Below are 14,177 nucleotides of genomic sequence, written 5' to 3' on the forward strand. Positions count from 1 at the left end.
AGATAACTTGTTAGGGTGATAAAAAGGTGCTTAATTTCATTTGCTTTTTTTTTTTGAAACGGAGTTTTGCTCTTGTTGCCCAGACTGGAGTGCAATGGCGCAATCTCGGCTCACTGCAACCTTCGCCTCCTGGGTTCAAGCAATTTTCCTGCCTCAGTCTCTGGAGTAGCTGGCATTACAGGCATGCGCCACCACACTTAGCTAATTTTGTAGTTTTAGTGGAGACGGGGTTTCCCCATGTTGGTCAGGCCGGTCTCGAACTCCTGAACTCAAGCGATCCACCTACCTCAGCCTCCCAAGGTGCTTTGGTTCACAGGCGTGAGCCACCAAGCCCAGCCTCATTTGCATTTTAAAAATTGTTTTCAAGGGCCTTCCCTTTCTCCCACTGTTGCAGTGTGAATTTATAGTGACATATTGTCAGACTTCGGAAAAGGAAAATATTTACAGAGAGCCACTTAAAAGGAAAGGACTTTGGTGTACCTTTGGTAGGCGGATGCTGTTGCCAGTTTGCAAGTGAATCGTAAAAGAAACTGGAACAGGACAAGTGAAAATGGAGAGGGGACAGGATATCTAAGACTGGGCTAGGAAGCAGAAAGGGACCTTGCTCTTTCAGGTGGTGTCGCTTTGCAGGCAGTGTTATACTTGATTCTATGCCAATCTTTGATAACAGAAATGGTGTCATTTATCTTAATATTCCCAGCGCGAGAGATAACCGATAATCAAAATATATGTTCAATTAAATGGAGTAAAAATGAGCGGGAGTAAGGAAAAATGAGGCAAATAACAAAGCATCTGTTATTGGATGCTAAAACTTTTACAGGATTTACTGCAGAGGGCTGCAAAGGGAAAGAAACTTCAACAGAGCAGGTTTTCCGACGGGCTGTCAACAAACTACAATTTGCAGGCAGCAGCAGCAGCAAGCTGCGGCGCTGTCTTGGAGAGGTGAGCAGCGTTCCTTAGAAATGAAAACTGGTCAGGCAACAGGTTTGAGCCCCTCGAGTCAAAAAAGAAAGGCAGGAGCGACAGCGACCCGCAGACTGGCAGAATGGAGGAGCGTCTAGGGTGATAAAAACTCCGAAGTCGGAGCCGGCACGAGAGCTCGCAGGACTGACGGCGGGAGAACCCGTCCCGCTGCCGCACCAGGTAGTTCGCTTTGACGGTTTCTTCACAGAACGACCAGGAAGCCTTAAACGATACGCGGCTCGGGCTGGTATCTTGGCGTGATAACTTCCGTGTGTGTGTATGTGTGCAACAGGGAGTGCCGCCCGCGTGCTTGTGTGTGTGTGCGCAAAAGGGAGCGCCGCCCGCCAACTTCCGCGTGCAAGGAAGACTGGAGCGCCGCCCGCCCGCGCCCAGCCAGCAATAGGAAACCCGCGCTCCCCGCCAAGCCCGCCCCTCCGCGGCGAGCCGGAGTGGGCGGGACAGGCCCGAAGCCACGCCCCAGCCGAGGCGAAGCCCCACAGGCCGCCTTGGTCTCGCTCGCCCGCGTCCCGCCCCACGACTACATTTCCCGGCAAGCCCCGGGCCACCCGCGCGCTGCAGTTGACCCATTTCCCGGCCCGTCACGGGCTCGGCCGGCCCCCGCGCCCAGGCGGCTGCTCCCTGCTGACTGGGGTGTGGGCGGGAGCGGCGGAGGGAGGAGGAGGCGCTGCTTGCCGCCGCTGTTGCCTCCGCTGCTGGGCGCCGGGGCAGCTCCCCGGGTATCTGCGGCCGCCATGGACGAGCAGGCGGGTCCCGGCGTCTTCTTCAGCAACAACCACCCGGGCGCCGGCGGTGCCAAGGGGCTCGGGCCTCTGGCGGAGGCTGCCGCGGCCGGCGACGGGGCGGCTGCGGCGGGGGCGGCCCGAGCCCAGTACAGTCTCCCAGGGATCCTGCACTTCCTGCAGCACGAGTGGGCCCGCTTCGAGGTGGAGAGAGCCCAGTGGGAGGTGGAGCGGGCGGAGCTGCAGGTAAAGACCCTCCCGGCCTGGCCGTCTTCATCCCGCCTCTTTGCTCCCTTCCGCCCCGCCCCGGACCCTTCTCCCCCTCCCCCAGCCCGCTCGCGTTCCCTCCCCCTTTGCTACCGCCCATCCCACCCTGAGCCCCGTTCCCTTCCTTCCTTCGTCTTTTGCCTTTCGCTGACCCCACCTCAACCCTGTTCTCACTCCTGTTACCTGTGCGTTGTTTACCCTCCCCACGCCTGTTCGTCGCCCCATCCCACTCTTAACTCCCAGGCTCATTTCAACTCTGGCCATCCCGCATCTCAGGGCTGCCCTCTCGGTTTACTAATTGGGCTGGCAATAGTTTTGAGAGACGCGGAGCAAACCGTCCGCTGTCCTGGTGTGCCCCATCCTAGGTCTAGAGACAGTCCCGGCAGAAGGTGCCGGCTTTGGCCCGTCTCTGCGAGGAAGGTGATCAAGAAGACAGCAGAAGTTGTGTCAGTGAGGCCTCGACTTGACACAAGAAGTTGACGTTGAGCAAAAGTGTTATGCATGTATCAGCTCCCTTTTTAATATATGTAAATATCTCCTCCACTTTCTTCCGACCCCCTCCCACGTTTCTTTTAAGTATTTCCAATTAATGCATTTTGAATGAAGGACCTAGATGATCACAGTCAGAGAGAATGGTTCAGAGATGGTTCCTGTTCTCAGAATCTGAAACGTCCCAAGGGTTAATTTTATGTTCAGTGTTTTGGGAGATTTTTTTGTACTTTAAAAGGAAATAGAGGGGCTTTGAAGTTAGTTACATTGCCTTGCATAATCTGCAAGATAAAGTATAGCCAGGGAGGAGATACTGTGGGCTCTGAAAATAATGAAAGTGAGGCTGATACTTTACAGGCCATTCAGAATTGGTGAATAGGTTTTTCAGTGGTTGTTTTAAAACTTTCAAAGCATACACACCAATTTCAAGAGGAACTTAACTATGAATAGTTGTGCCTTTCTGTTTTACGGGCTAAGCCTGTATACTTATGAAATTTGAATATAGTTTTAGTTGGCGAAACACTTGAGTTTAAAATGCTACCCAGTGTGTCACTTTTTTTGGTAACATGTATTTTCTTTGGCACTTAAAAAAAAAAAAAAGAGGAGAAATCTGTTAAATAGAATCATGTGCTGGAACAGGCTCTGTGGTGTAGTGGAAGTGACTGTGGAAAGAGCCAACACACGGGGCTATAGTAGACAAGGTTATAGTAAGGGCTGTGTTTGTTGCTAGGTGTGTGACCTTGAGGAAATCCTTTAACCTCTCTGGGTTTCACTTTTATCATTTATTTATTCAGCACCTGTGTATTGAGTGCCAGTGTCAGTGAGGCCTTGACTTGAGAAGTTGACGTTGAGCAAAAGTGTTACGCATATATCAGCTCCCTTTTTAATTTATGTAAATATCTCTTCTCCACTTTCTTCCGACCCCCTCCCACGTTTCTTTTAGGTATTTCCAATTAATGCATTTTGAATGAAGGACCTAGATGATCACAGTCAGAGAGAATGGTTCAGAGATGGTTCCTGTTCTCAGAATCTGAAACGTCCCAAGGGTTAATTTTATGTTCAGTGTTTTGAAGGCCAGCTATGTGTTTAGGCCCGGGGTTGAAAAAAAAAAAACGACCAAGCTTCTGCCCTCATTGAGTTTATGTTTCAATGAGGCAAACAGTCGAGCAGATGTGCCTATAGAATATAGTGGTTTATAGTGGCAACTGCTGTGAGAAAAAAATAAGAGTTCAGGAATAGAGTGTGTTAAGGGCAGCTATTTTAGATGGGGTGGTCAGTGTAGGCCTCTGAGAGGTGACAAATGAGCAGTTGAATGAAGTGAGGGAGTGACCAATAGTTTCTATGATTGCTTATAAGTCTGTATTTCTTTTTTTAGACGGAGTCTTGTTTCATCACCCAGGCTAGAGTGCAGTGGCGCAGTCTCAGCTCACTGCAACCTCTGCCTCCTGGGTTGAGGTGATTCTCATGCCGCAGCCTCCTGAGTCACTGGGATTACAGGCGCCTGCCACCAACACCCCGGCTAGTTTTTGTATTTTTAGTAGAGATGGGGTTTCACCATGTTGGCCAGGCTGGTCTTGAACTCCTGCCCTTGTGATCTGCCTGCTTCAGCCTCGCAAAGCACTGGGATTACAGGCGTGAGCCACCACACCCAGCCTTAAGTCTGTGTTTTTAGTTATATGTTTATATTCTTTGGCATCTTTCGCATCCCTGCTGTTCTGTCACTGTAGTATTTAGTTGATCTAGTCTATTTGCAAGTCATCTTTGACCTTGTCTATAGAGTTTCCAACAAATTTGAATGCTTACACGTTGACATTTATTAGAAGTGCATTCTATAAAAGGTGTGGCTTTCAGGCTTCAAGGAAATGTTGAAGGCAGAGTTTAATGTTGTGCAGTTGTGGGCAGTGATTTTTGTATGTAGCTACTTAAAATTTAATTTCTTTTCCAGTTTTAGGAATGTAAGATAAGTCACAGTAATTTGGTGAAAAACACACCAGAAAACAATGCTTACCTTCCTACTTGTGTAAGTTGGGGAGTTCCAACCCATCCTCTCCCCTGTTCACTCCCTCTCCTCTTTTAAACTTTTCAATTTACCAGTAACTAGTTAATCTTCAATTTTTATACACACATCCACAAACACCCCTTCCTGGGTTACTCGTGGCAAATGTTTATTAACTCCAGGTAGCTTTCCCATGGGTGCTTATCATATTAAAGACACTACTTAAAAAAATTTTTTTTTCTTATTTTGGAGACAGGGTCTTGCTCTGTTGCCCAGGCTGGAGTGCAGTGGCACTATCTTGGCTCACTGCAACCTCTGCCTCCCAGGTTCAAGCAGTTCTTCTGCCTCAGCTTCCCAAGTAGGTGGGATTACTTGGGATTACGTGTGCCACTATGCCTGGCTGATTTTTGTATTTTTAGTAGAGATGGGGTTTCACCATGTTGGCCAGTTTGGTCTTGAACTACCTCAGTGATCTGCCTGCCTCAGCCTCCCAAAGTGCTGGGATGATGGTGTGAGTCACTGCACCCAGCCAAGGACATTGCTTTTTTAACAGTATCTTTTGTGCGCAAATTAAATTAAGCTTCCATAGAGAAACTTTAAAAATGTATAATTTTCCTAACAGAACGTGTATGATATATTTTGGGGAGAAGGGTTTGCAGTAATCTGTGGTCTTTGTCGCCCCTTATTAGTATAATTGAAAAAAATTTAAATCATTTCTTTAAATTAGCATCATTACATTTGAATCTTCTCTATTTTTCTTTTGCCATTGGAATTTTCTTAGAAACACAATAGGAAGTAAAAGAGTTGAATGCATTGTGATGAAATATGGATCAGTTGGTGTCCTCCTTTTAATTTTTAAATCTTTTCTCAAGCCATTACCACCAGAGTCAACATAAATACCTTTAAGATTAAGTCAAGTTTGCCCCTTCAGGAACCTGTCAGCCTTGCTCTTTCAGGTTGCCAGGGAAGAGTTGTGAAAGGCTATCCAAGCTCATCTACCTGGCCTGCCGTTACTGTTTCCTACCTCCTTCAGATCTTGGGAGTAAGGAAACAGTCACATTATAGCAAATACCTGATTGTTTGTTATTTATTTCACTCTTGCCCATCTTAGTTGATAAATTCTCTCTTTATTTTTGATAATGCTCTCCTCCTCACATCCAGTTGAGATTAGACAATTCATGGGGGTGGGAGGAAAAGAATGATTAAGATTTTTAGTGAGCTTTACATTTGTAAAAGGAATTGGAGAAGGAATACTAATCATATTTGAGAAAAATGTGTATGTGAGGCATTGTGCTAGATGACCTCAAAAGAAACATGTTTAGTTAGTGTGATATAACTTGTAAAAGAATCAGAGTGTTTATCATTTGGGGAGGGAGTTAGTTTCCTTAGAATAGTGAAAGAGGCTGGGCGCAGTGGCTCGTGCATGTAATCCCAGCACACTGGGAGGCCCAGGCGGGCAGATCACGAGGTCAAGAGATTGAGACCATCTTGGCCAACATGGTGAAACCCTATCTCTACTAAAAATACAAAAATTAGCTGGGTGTGGGGGTGAGTGCCGGAGGCTGAGGCAGGAGAATCCCTTGAACCCGGGAGGCAGAGGTTGCAGTGAGCTGAGAACGCGCTACTGCACTCCAGCCTGGCAACAGAGCGAGACTGTCTCAAAAAAAAAAGGAATAGTGAAGGAGAGAAGAGTTAGCAGTGAATGGCAAGAATATCAGGAGGAAAGAACTTTATGAGGTCATGAAAACCTAAGACTCCGTATTTGAAAATTACTGACTTAGGATAAAACAGGCATGTAAATAAAAAATAAAAAATGTTGGCCCTAGATTTTGATATGTGTGTGCCATAGAAAAGGCTCTGCTATTTACCTGGAAGTGTTAGAGTTGTGTGAAAAAGGTGGCAAGATTGAGTAGCTTAGGGCATGTGGCACAGAGGCTGTATGCTGGAGTTTCAGCTTTAATGAGTTGTATTTTCTGGGTTTTGGCATTAATGATTTATATTTTCACTCCCCAAATATTTTTCAAGCAACCACCTCATGCCAGGCCTTGTTGTAAACACTGGAGATAAAAATACAGATCCTGCCCTTGTGAAGCTTAAATTGTTGAGGCAGACAGTGATAAATAAATACATAAAATGTTGGTAAGGAAAATAAGAGGGTTTGAGAGGGTGGAATGGGGAAGAAAGGATTCACTGATTAGATGCCATTCGAGCTAAGAGCTGAAAAGGTGATACCTAAGGTGAGGAAAGAGCTTTCTAGATGGAAGGAACAGCTGGGGGAAGGGAGCATGCTTGGAATGTTTAAGGAACAACAAGGAGGCAAAAGTGGCTAGAGTAGAGGAAGAGAACAAAGAAGTCATGTCAGACAGGGTAAGGACTTTGGCCTTATACCTCAGCAAGATGAGCAGCCATCAGAATGTGTTGAGCAAAAGAGTGATGACACCATCTTTAAAAGAGACCCTTTGCAATGATTCAGAATAGCCTTGGAGGGCGACAAGAGTAGAAGTAGCAGGGGGACTAATTAGGAGGTGACTTTAATAAATCCAGGCAGAAGATGAACTAAGGTGGTAATGACAAGATATGTGAATGTGTATTTTGATACATATTCGAAATAATATAAAATACATGTTTCTGAATAGAGCCAAAAAAAATATGCTAAAGGATAGAATGTAGGGTTTGAGAAAAAGGGAAGCCAAAGATGACTCAAAAGTATTTAGAGGGCCAGGTGCAGGGTGGCTCAAAACCTGTAATCTCAGTAGTTTGGGAGGCTGAGGCAGGAGGATCACTTGAGATCAAGAGTTCAAAACCAGCCTGGGCAACATGGCAAAACCCCATCTTTAGAAATTTTTTTTTTTTTTAAGATGGAGTTTCGCTCTTGTTACCCAGGCTGGAGTGCAGTGGCGCGATCTCTGCTCACCACAACCTCTGCCTCCTGGGTTCAGACAATTCTCCTGCCTCAGCCTCCTGAGTAGCTGGGATTATAAGCATGCGCCACCATGCCCAGCTAATTTTTTGTATTTTTAGTAGAGACGGGGTTTTACCATGTTGACCAGGATGGTCTCAATCTCTTGACCCCATGATCCACCCGCCTTGGCCTCCCAAAGTGCTGGGATAACAGGCTTGAGCCACTATGCCCGGCCCAGAAAAAATGTTTTTAAAAATTAGCTGGGTGTGATGGTGTGCGCTTGATGAAGCTGCAGTGAGTCATGATCACTCCACTGTGCTCCAGCTTGGGCAACAGAAGGAGACCCTTTCTTAGGGAAAAAGAGAAAAAAGTACAGCCTGGGCAAAATGGTGAAGCCTCTTCTCTCTCTCTCTCTCTCTTTTTTTTTTTTTTTTTTTAAAGATGGGGTTTCACCATTTTGGTCAGGCTGGTCTTGAACTCCTGACCTCTGGTGATCCGCCCACCTTGGCCTCCAAAGTACTTGTATTACAGGTGTGAGCCACCATGCCCGAAGCTTCATCTCTACAAAAAATAAAGAAAATTAGCTGGGTGTGTTGGCATGTGTCTGTGGTCCCAGCTCCTCAGGAGGCTGAGGTGGGAGGATTGCTTGAGTCCCGGAGATCAAGGCTGCAGTGCACTCTGATTGCATCTCTGAACTTTAGTCTGGGGGCCATTGTGAGGCCCTGTCTCAGAACAAGACAAACAAGCAAATAAAAATATGTCTATAGAGAGAGACTGAACAGCCTCATAGGACAGCTGAGAAGATTTACTGAGCTTTTTAATGGAAAACATAAATAACAACATGAGTTTGCCTTATTTCTAATGAAACCTACTATGCATTTTATGCCTAAAATACATATTTGCCGTAATTTTGATTTCTCAGAGTCTTAGTTTCCTCATTTGTAAGCTAAGGATAACAAATTACCGTGTGAGAATTAAATTAAGATAATTTAAAGTACTTAGAAGAGGCATGGTTTATAACACCAAGTTAAGTGCTTAATAAATAAGTGGTTGCAGATGCATGATGCTAAACTTTTACACTCGGTTATCTCCTTATCCCCAGAGAAAAGCATAATCTTCAGTCATGAATTTTTCTGAGGCCAGAGCACACAAGTGCCATCCTGAGGCCATGCATTGTCATATTCTGGGTCTGACCTGGCTCTAAGAGATTTAATGGGAGTGAATAGTTGCCTTCACTCTCTGCCTCAGAACATTGAGGATATGCTTCAAGTGTATTTGCTTTCCTTAATAACCCAGTAGGTATCTGTTACCTTGGAATTCATACAAACTTCTGTATGTGTTTATCTTAACTTTGCAATACATCTTGGGTAACAAATTATATAAATTTACGAACCACATTATAAAATGAATCCTAGATTTTATTTGGCCCTTTAAACCTCTTTCTTTACATTTTGAGCAGGTGGACTCCATTGTGGTATGGTATGATTTTGTCAGCAGGTTCATTTTTCATTCTACTCAAATTCTTAATAATTTAATAATCTTTATATTTTAGAAAGTTTATAGAGGCTTTAATCTTTTACAACATATCCTATTATTTGTCTCTTCAGTTCAGTGTTTCTCAACCTTAGCTATGCTCTTAGAATAATCAGAGGGAACACTTAAAATACCAATTCCCTGGCCAAGCTAGGTGGCTCACGCCTGTAATCCTAGCATTTTGGGAGGCTGAGGCGGGCGGGTTACCTGAGCTCAGGAGTTTGAGACCAGTCTGGGCAACATGGTGAAACCCCATCTCTACTAAAATACAAAAGAAATTAGTCAGGTGTGGGGTCGTGCACCTGTAGTCCTAGCCACTCAGGAGGCTGAGGCAGGAGAATTGCTTGAACTCAGGAGGCTGAGGTTGCAGTGAGCTAAGATTGTGCTACTGTACTCCAGCCTGGGCGACAGAGCAAGACTCTGTCTCTACAAAAAAATAAAATAAAAAAATACCAATTCCCTGGGCTTTACCCCAGATCAATTACATCAGAATCTTAGGTATTAGTATTAGGATCCCTAGCATTAGTAGTTTTTGAGATCCCCAGTGTGTAGCAAAGATTCGGAACCACTGCTTTAGTTGGTTTTTCTGTTCTTACATATCTATAAAAGTTTGATGATTTCAACACTTTTATCAGTATTCCATATATGGATGGCTTTTTATAGAATTTGGGATATAATTTCTCTTTCCATTGTTCTTTCTGATGATAGCTAGCATTTTATTTTTAGGCAGGAGAATATTATAATTTGAATCGCCTCCTACTGACTGAGATGTAATGACAGAGTAATCTTTGAGCTGGAATGAACTTTGGAAGTAATCAGCTCAGTTAGGTAAAGTGAGGTTCAGAGAGAGGCTGAATGACCAAGAATGAAATAGGTTTTGTATAAGCTGTGTCACTTACATCTCTAGATATCTTTACGGTTTTATTTTTTCATATTTTTGTCTAGGGGCCATGCTAATCTTCTGTATCATTCCAGTTTTAGTACATGTACTGCTACAGCCAGCAAGCACTAAATTAGTTTTCTTTAAAGCCCTTTCAGATACAATATATCATTTAATCTGTACAACCTTCTGAGGTAAGCAGAGCCACACTGATGCTTTTTTTTTTTAAAATAGTAGACATAAAGATTTTACCATGTTTTACTGCTTTCTAGCTTATTTATTGGTTACATTTAAGATTTCCTCTGTCTTAGGTGTTCTGTAGTTTCATTGTGATGTGTCACAGTGTAGATTTTTTTTTTTATGTTGTTTGGGACTTCATTAGACTCCTTGAATTTGTGGATTGGCTTCTCATTAGTTCTGCTGATTTCTTAGTTGCTATCTTGTTAGGTTTGTCCTCGATAGCATTTTCCTTTCTACTCCTTTTGGATTTCTGATTATATGATCTTAGAGCTTCTACATTATCTGCTATATGTTTTCCATCGTTTTAATCTCTCCATGCTTTATTCTTGATAATTTATTCTGACTTGCTTTTCAGTCTGTGAATTACCTTCCAATCCATTAATTTTCTCTTCAGTTGAGTCTAATTTGTTAAAGGCATCTACTGAATTTTTAGTTTTGGTTATTGTTGAAGTTCATTTTGGTTCCTTTTCAAATTAATTTTCTCTTCAGTTGAGTCTAATTTGTTAAAGGCATCTACTGAATTTTTAGTTTTGGTTATTGTTGAAGTTCATTTTGGTTCCTTTTCAAATTTCTGGGTCATTTCTTTTTTTTTTTCTTTTTTTTTTTTTTTTTGTGAGACGGAGTCTTGCTCTGTCACCAGGCTGGAGTGCAGTGGCGCAATCTCAGCTTACTACAACCTCCACCTCCTGGGTTCAAGCGATTCTTCTGCCTCAGCCTCCTGAGTAGCTGGGACCACAGGCGCGTGCTACCACTCCCGGCTAATTTTTTTGTATTTTTAGTGGAGATGGGGTTTCACCGTGTTGGCCAGATTGGTCTCCATCTCTTGACCTCCTGATGTGCCCACCTTGGCCTCCCAAAGTGCTGGGATTACAGGCGTGAGCCACCGTGCCTGGCCTGCTGGGTCTTTTCTTAAAAAAATATTGTTCTGTTCTCAGCAGATATTTTCAGTGTCATCTTTAATTCTTTAAATATAGTTATGTTTGAGTGTTTCTGCACTTCCTTTATCCGAGGTCTTACAGGTACCTTTGTGTGTTCTGTTGTTTCTGCTGGTTCTTGCTCATGATGACTTGTTCTCTTGTGTCCTTAGTTTATCTTTGTGTGCTGCCTACCGTCCTTGAAAAACTATGAGACTGGCTGGGCGTGGTGGCTCATGCTTGTAATCCTAGCACTTTGGGAGGCTGAGGTGGGTGGATCACCTGAGGTCCGGAGTTCAAGGCTAGCCTGCCCAACATGGTGAAACCCCATCTCTACTAAAAATACAAAAATTAGCTGGGCATGGTGGTGGATGCCTGTAATCCCAGCTACTTGGGAGGCTGAGGCAGGAGAATCACCTGAACATGGGAGACGGAGGTTGTAGTGAGCTGAGATCTCTGTCCCTGGTCAGTGCCTGGCTAATTTTTGTATTTTTAGTAGAGATGGGGTTTTGCTAATGTTGGCCAGGCTGGTCTTGAATTCCTGGCCTCAAGTGATCTGCCTGCCTCAGCCTCCCAAAATGCTGGGAGTACAGACATGAGCCGCCACACCTGGCCCAGAATGACTTTAAAGTATATGTCTTCCTTAAGGTGTTTGGGCCACTTAGCTGATGTGAATTTTGGTTGTGAATACATTTGAGGTCCAGTATACTTTTGTTTCATCTTTGTTTCGAAGACATAAGCCCTATAGGGTCTTAGCTAAATGTGAAGGTATATCACTTGTTAGACGTCTGCTCTGGATGGGTGGGGTGTTTGATTTTTGCTTGTTGGGTCCTGCAAGGCTGTTTATTCTGATTGGCCAATATCCTAAGGGCAAAAATGGCTTTTTGTTCCCTTACCTCACTGGGTTCCCATTTTCCCTTTTATTTTGGCCAGATAATTCTTTGCTATGTTTGTGTTGCTTTTAAGAAAATTGTGAAAATATTTTGTCCAGAAGTTTTGGCCGTGTTCAGTAGAATTGCTGTGGGGCACCATAACTGGAAACTGAATTCTCTTATTTTACTTTCAAAATCTGACAAATTGGAATGGCCCTACTAATTATTTGGGAATAAATAATGTTAACAGTACTTCTTTATCAAGAGATGTGCCTATTTAGTCCTGAACTTTATTTCTAAATCTACTTTTCTTTGAATGATAAAGGGAGACCTACAGTTTTTCTCCAAAGTCTTGATAACTGAAGCAGAGTTTAAAACAAAACCCTTTGCTATGCAGTCTTTGAAAGGTGTTTGAAAGTTCAGATACTCTGGATAGAGTCCCCTTTGCTAGCCTACTGTCTTCTTGAAGTCAGCTATACTTTTAAGTAGCATTGAGGTTTCAGTTCTGGGCCATTCGAGATAAAATTGTCCTTGGATCTCTGGAATTTCTTGGCCCAGTGACCGATTTGACGAAACAGTCTATTGACTGTCTTAATTGGGCAGTGGAAAGTATGGCTGTCAGAGTCAGACATCTCTATCACTTTCAGTTTAAAATTTTTCTAGGCCTCATTTTTGTACAATGTGGGTGATAATATCCCTACTAAGCAGGATTGTTGTAAGGTTTAAAAAAAGATAAAGTATGCAAAATAGGTGGTGTATGATGGGTGTCCAATAAGTGGTTCGTTTTTTTGTTGGTTGAGATTTCTATGGACAGAAGGCATTAGATTTATTATTTATTTAAGTCTTATTATAGAGGCCAAGAACCAGTTTCAGTGATCCATTGGTCACAGTAGCTACTTACATTCTCTTTGCCCTGTAAGTACAGGTTGAGCATCCTTAATCCAAAAACCCTAAATTCAAAATATAAAACTTTTTGAGTGCTGCTGATATGATGTCACAAATGGAAAAATTCATACCTGACCTCATGTGGCAGGCAATAGTCAAAAAGCAGGTGCACAACAGTTTAGTATCCCATAGGGAAAAATAAAATTACCTTTAAACTATGTGTATAAGGCGTATATGAAACATAAGTGAATTTTGTGTTTAGACTTGGGTCTCATCTCCAAGATACCTCATTAGGTACATTCAAATCTTTGAAAATCTTGAAATCCAAAATACTTCTGGTCCCAAGCATTTCATATAAGGTTTAGTAGCTTATAGACATTAAGGACTGGAGGTAGTAATCGAGGCAGATTTGGAGTTCAGGAGAGAAGCTTGAGGCAAAAGAGAAATTGAGGAAGGGGGTAGAAGGGGAAAAGAAGCAGAAGAGGGGAGTAGAGGGGTTGAAAGAGCAGAGGCAGGAGAAACTGCACGCTTTAACCTGTTCTTAACTCTTCAAGGATTTCTTATCTGTATTTTTCATTTTGGCACTTATAATTGTAGAATTCTAGGGCTGACGGGAATACACACACACGTACACATGCATCTATGCACACATATGCACTGCCCTCCTCTCTCTAATGAAGTCTCATGAAGGAAGAAGATTTTCTTCCTTCATTAGACTAAGAGTATTTTACCTTAGAGGGACCTTAGAATTTAAGTAATCTCATCTCTGTTTCATCAGTTAGGGCTAGAGAAATGAAGTGACTTTTCTCAGGTCACCCTGAATTGCTTTAATTTTAGTTTGGAACCCAGGAGTCCTAGTACCCAGGTCAGGGTGTTGCTCTGTATACCATATCCTCTCCTTTTGGTCCCTCACTCGGTGTAGCTGCTTCTGACTTGAGGGAGCCAAGTGAATTTTAACATTTAGATGATTAAGTATGGTTTGAAAAGCTGTCATAATTTAAATTCTTATTATTTCAAGTTTTTCTTGAAGTAGAATAATTGAGTGAAACAATATAGTAAGGGGTTCAGAAAAATAATTTGTGTTTCTCAAAAGTCTTTAACAATATAGTTCTCTAATTTCTTAAAATAATTTTATTTTTGTGTAGGGAATACTGAAATAAAATCCTTATTTCGTCTTAAAAAAATCTGCAAATTTGGAGCTTTTTTTTGAGACAGTCTCACTGTGCCGCCCATGCTGGAGGGCAAATGACATGATTGTGGCTCACTGCATCCTCCGCCTCCTGGGTTTAAGCAATTCTCCTGCCTCAGTCTCACAAGTAGCTGGGATTACAGGCACTCACCACCACACCCAGCTAATTTTTTGTATTTTTAGTAGAGACGGGGTTTCACCATGTTGGCCAGCCTGGTTTTCACCTCCTGGCTTCAAGTGATCCACCTGCCTCAGCCTCCCAAAGTGCTGGGATTACAGGCATGACCCACCACACCAGGCCATATTT

General features: G+C 43.2%; 1 protein-coding gene and 1 non-coding gene across 4 annotated transcripts in view; one reads left to right on the plus strand and one right to left on the minus strand.

Moving 5' to 3' along the window:
• Nucleotides 1-877: 877 nt before the first annotated feature.
• STRN (striatin) overlaps nucleotides 878-14,177 on the plus strand; it is a 132,640-nt gene continuing 119,340 nt past the window's right edge. For 2 of the 3 annotated variants that reach the window (XM_017964417.4, XM_002757858.7), the window contains exon 1: nucleotides 1,612-1,949. In XM_017964417.4, the coding sequence (XP_017819906.1) occupies nucleotides 1,716-1,949 (234 nt within the window). In that variant the 5' untranslated portion in view covers nucleotides 1,612-1,715. Of the gene's footprint in view, nucleotides 1,950-14,177 lie in introns of all 3 variants that reach the window. The other variant, XM_035272821.3, reaches the window with a different exon arrangement.
• LOC118147576 (U6 spliceosomal RNA) lies at nucleotides 9,788-9,899 on the minus strand. The gene has a single exon (XR_004734021.1). It is a non-coding gene; the product is annotated as a U6 spliceosomal RNA (small nuclear RNA).

Source organism: Callithrix jacchus, chromosome 14 (genome assembly GCF_049354715.1).
Source record: "Callithrix jacchus isolate 240 chromosome 14, calJac240_pri, whole genome shotgun sequence".
In the NCBI taxonomy this organism is placed as follows: domain Eukaryota; kingdom Metazoa; phylum Chordata; class Mammalia; order Primates; family Cebidae; genus Callithrix; species Callithrix jacchus.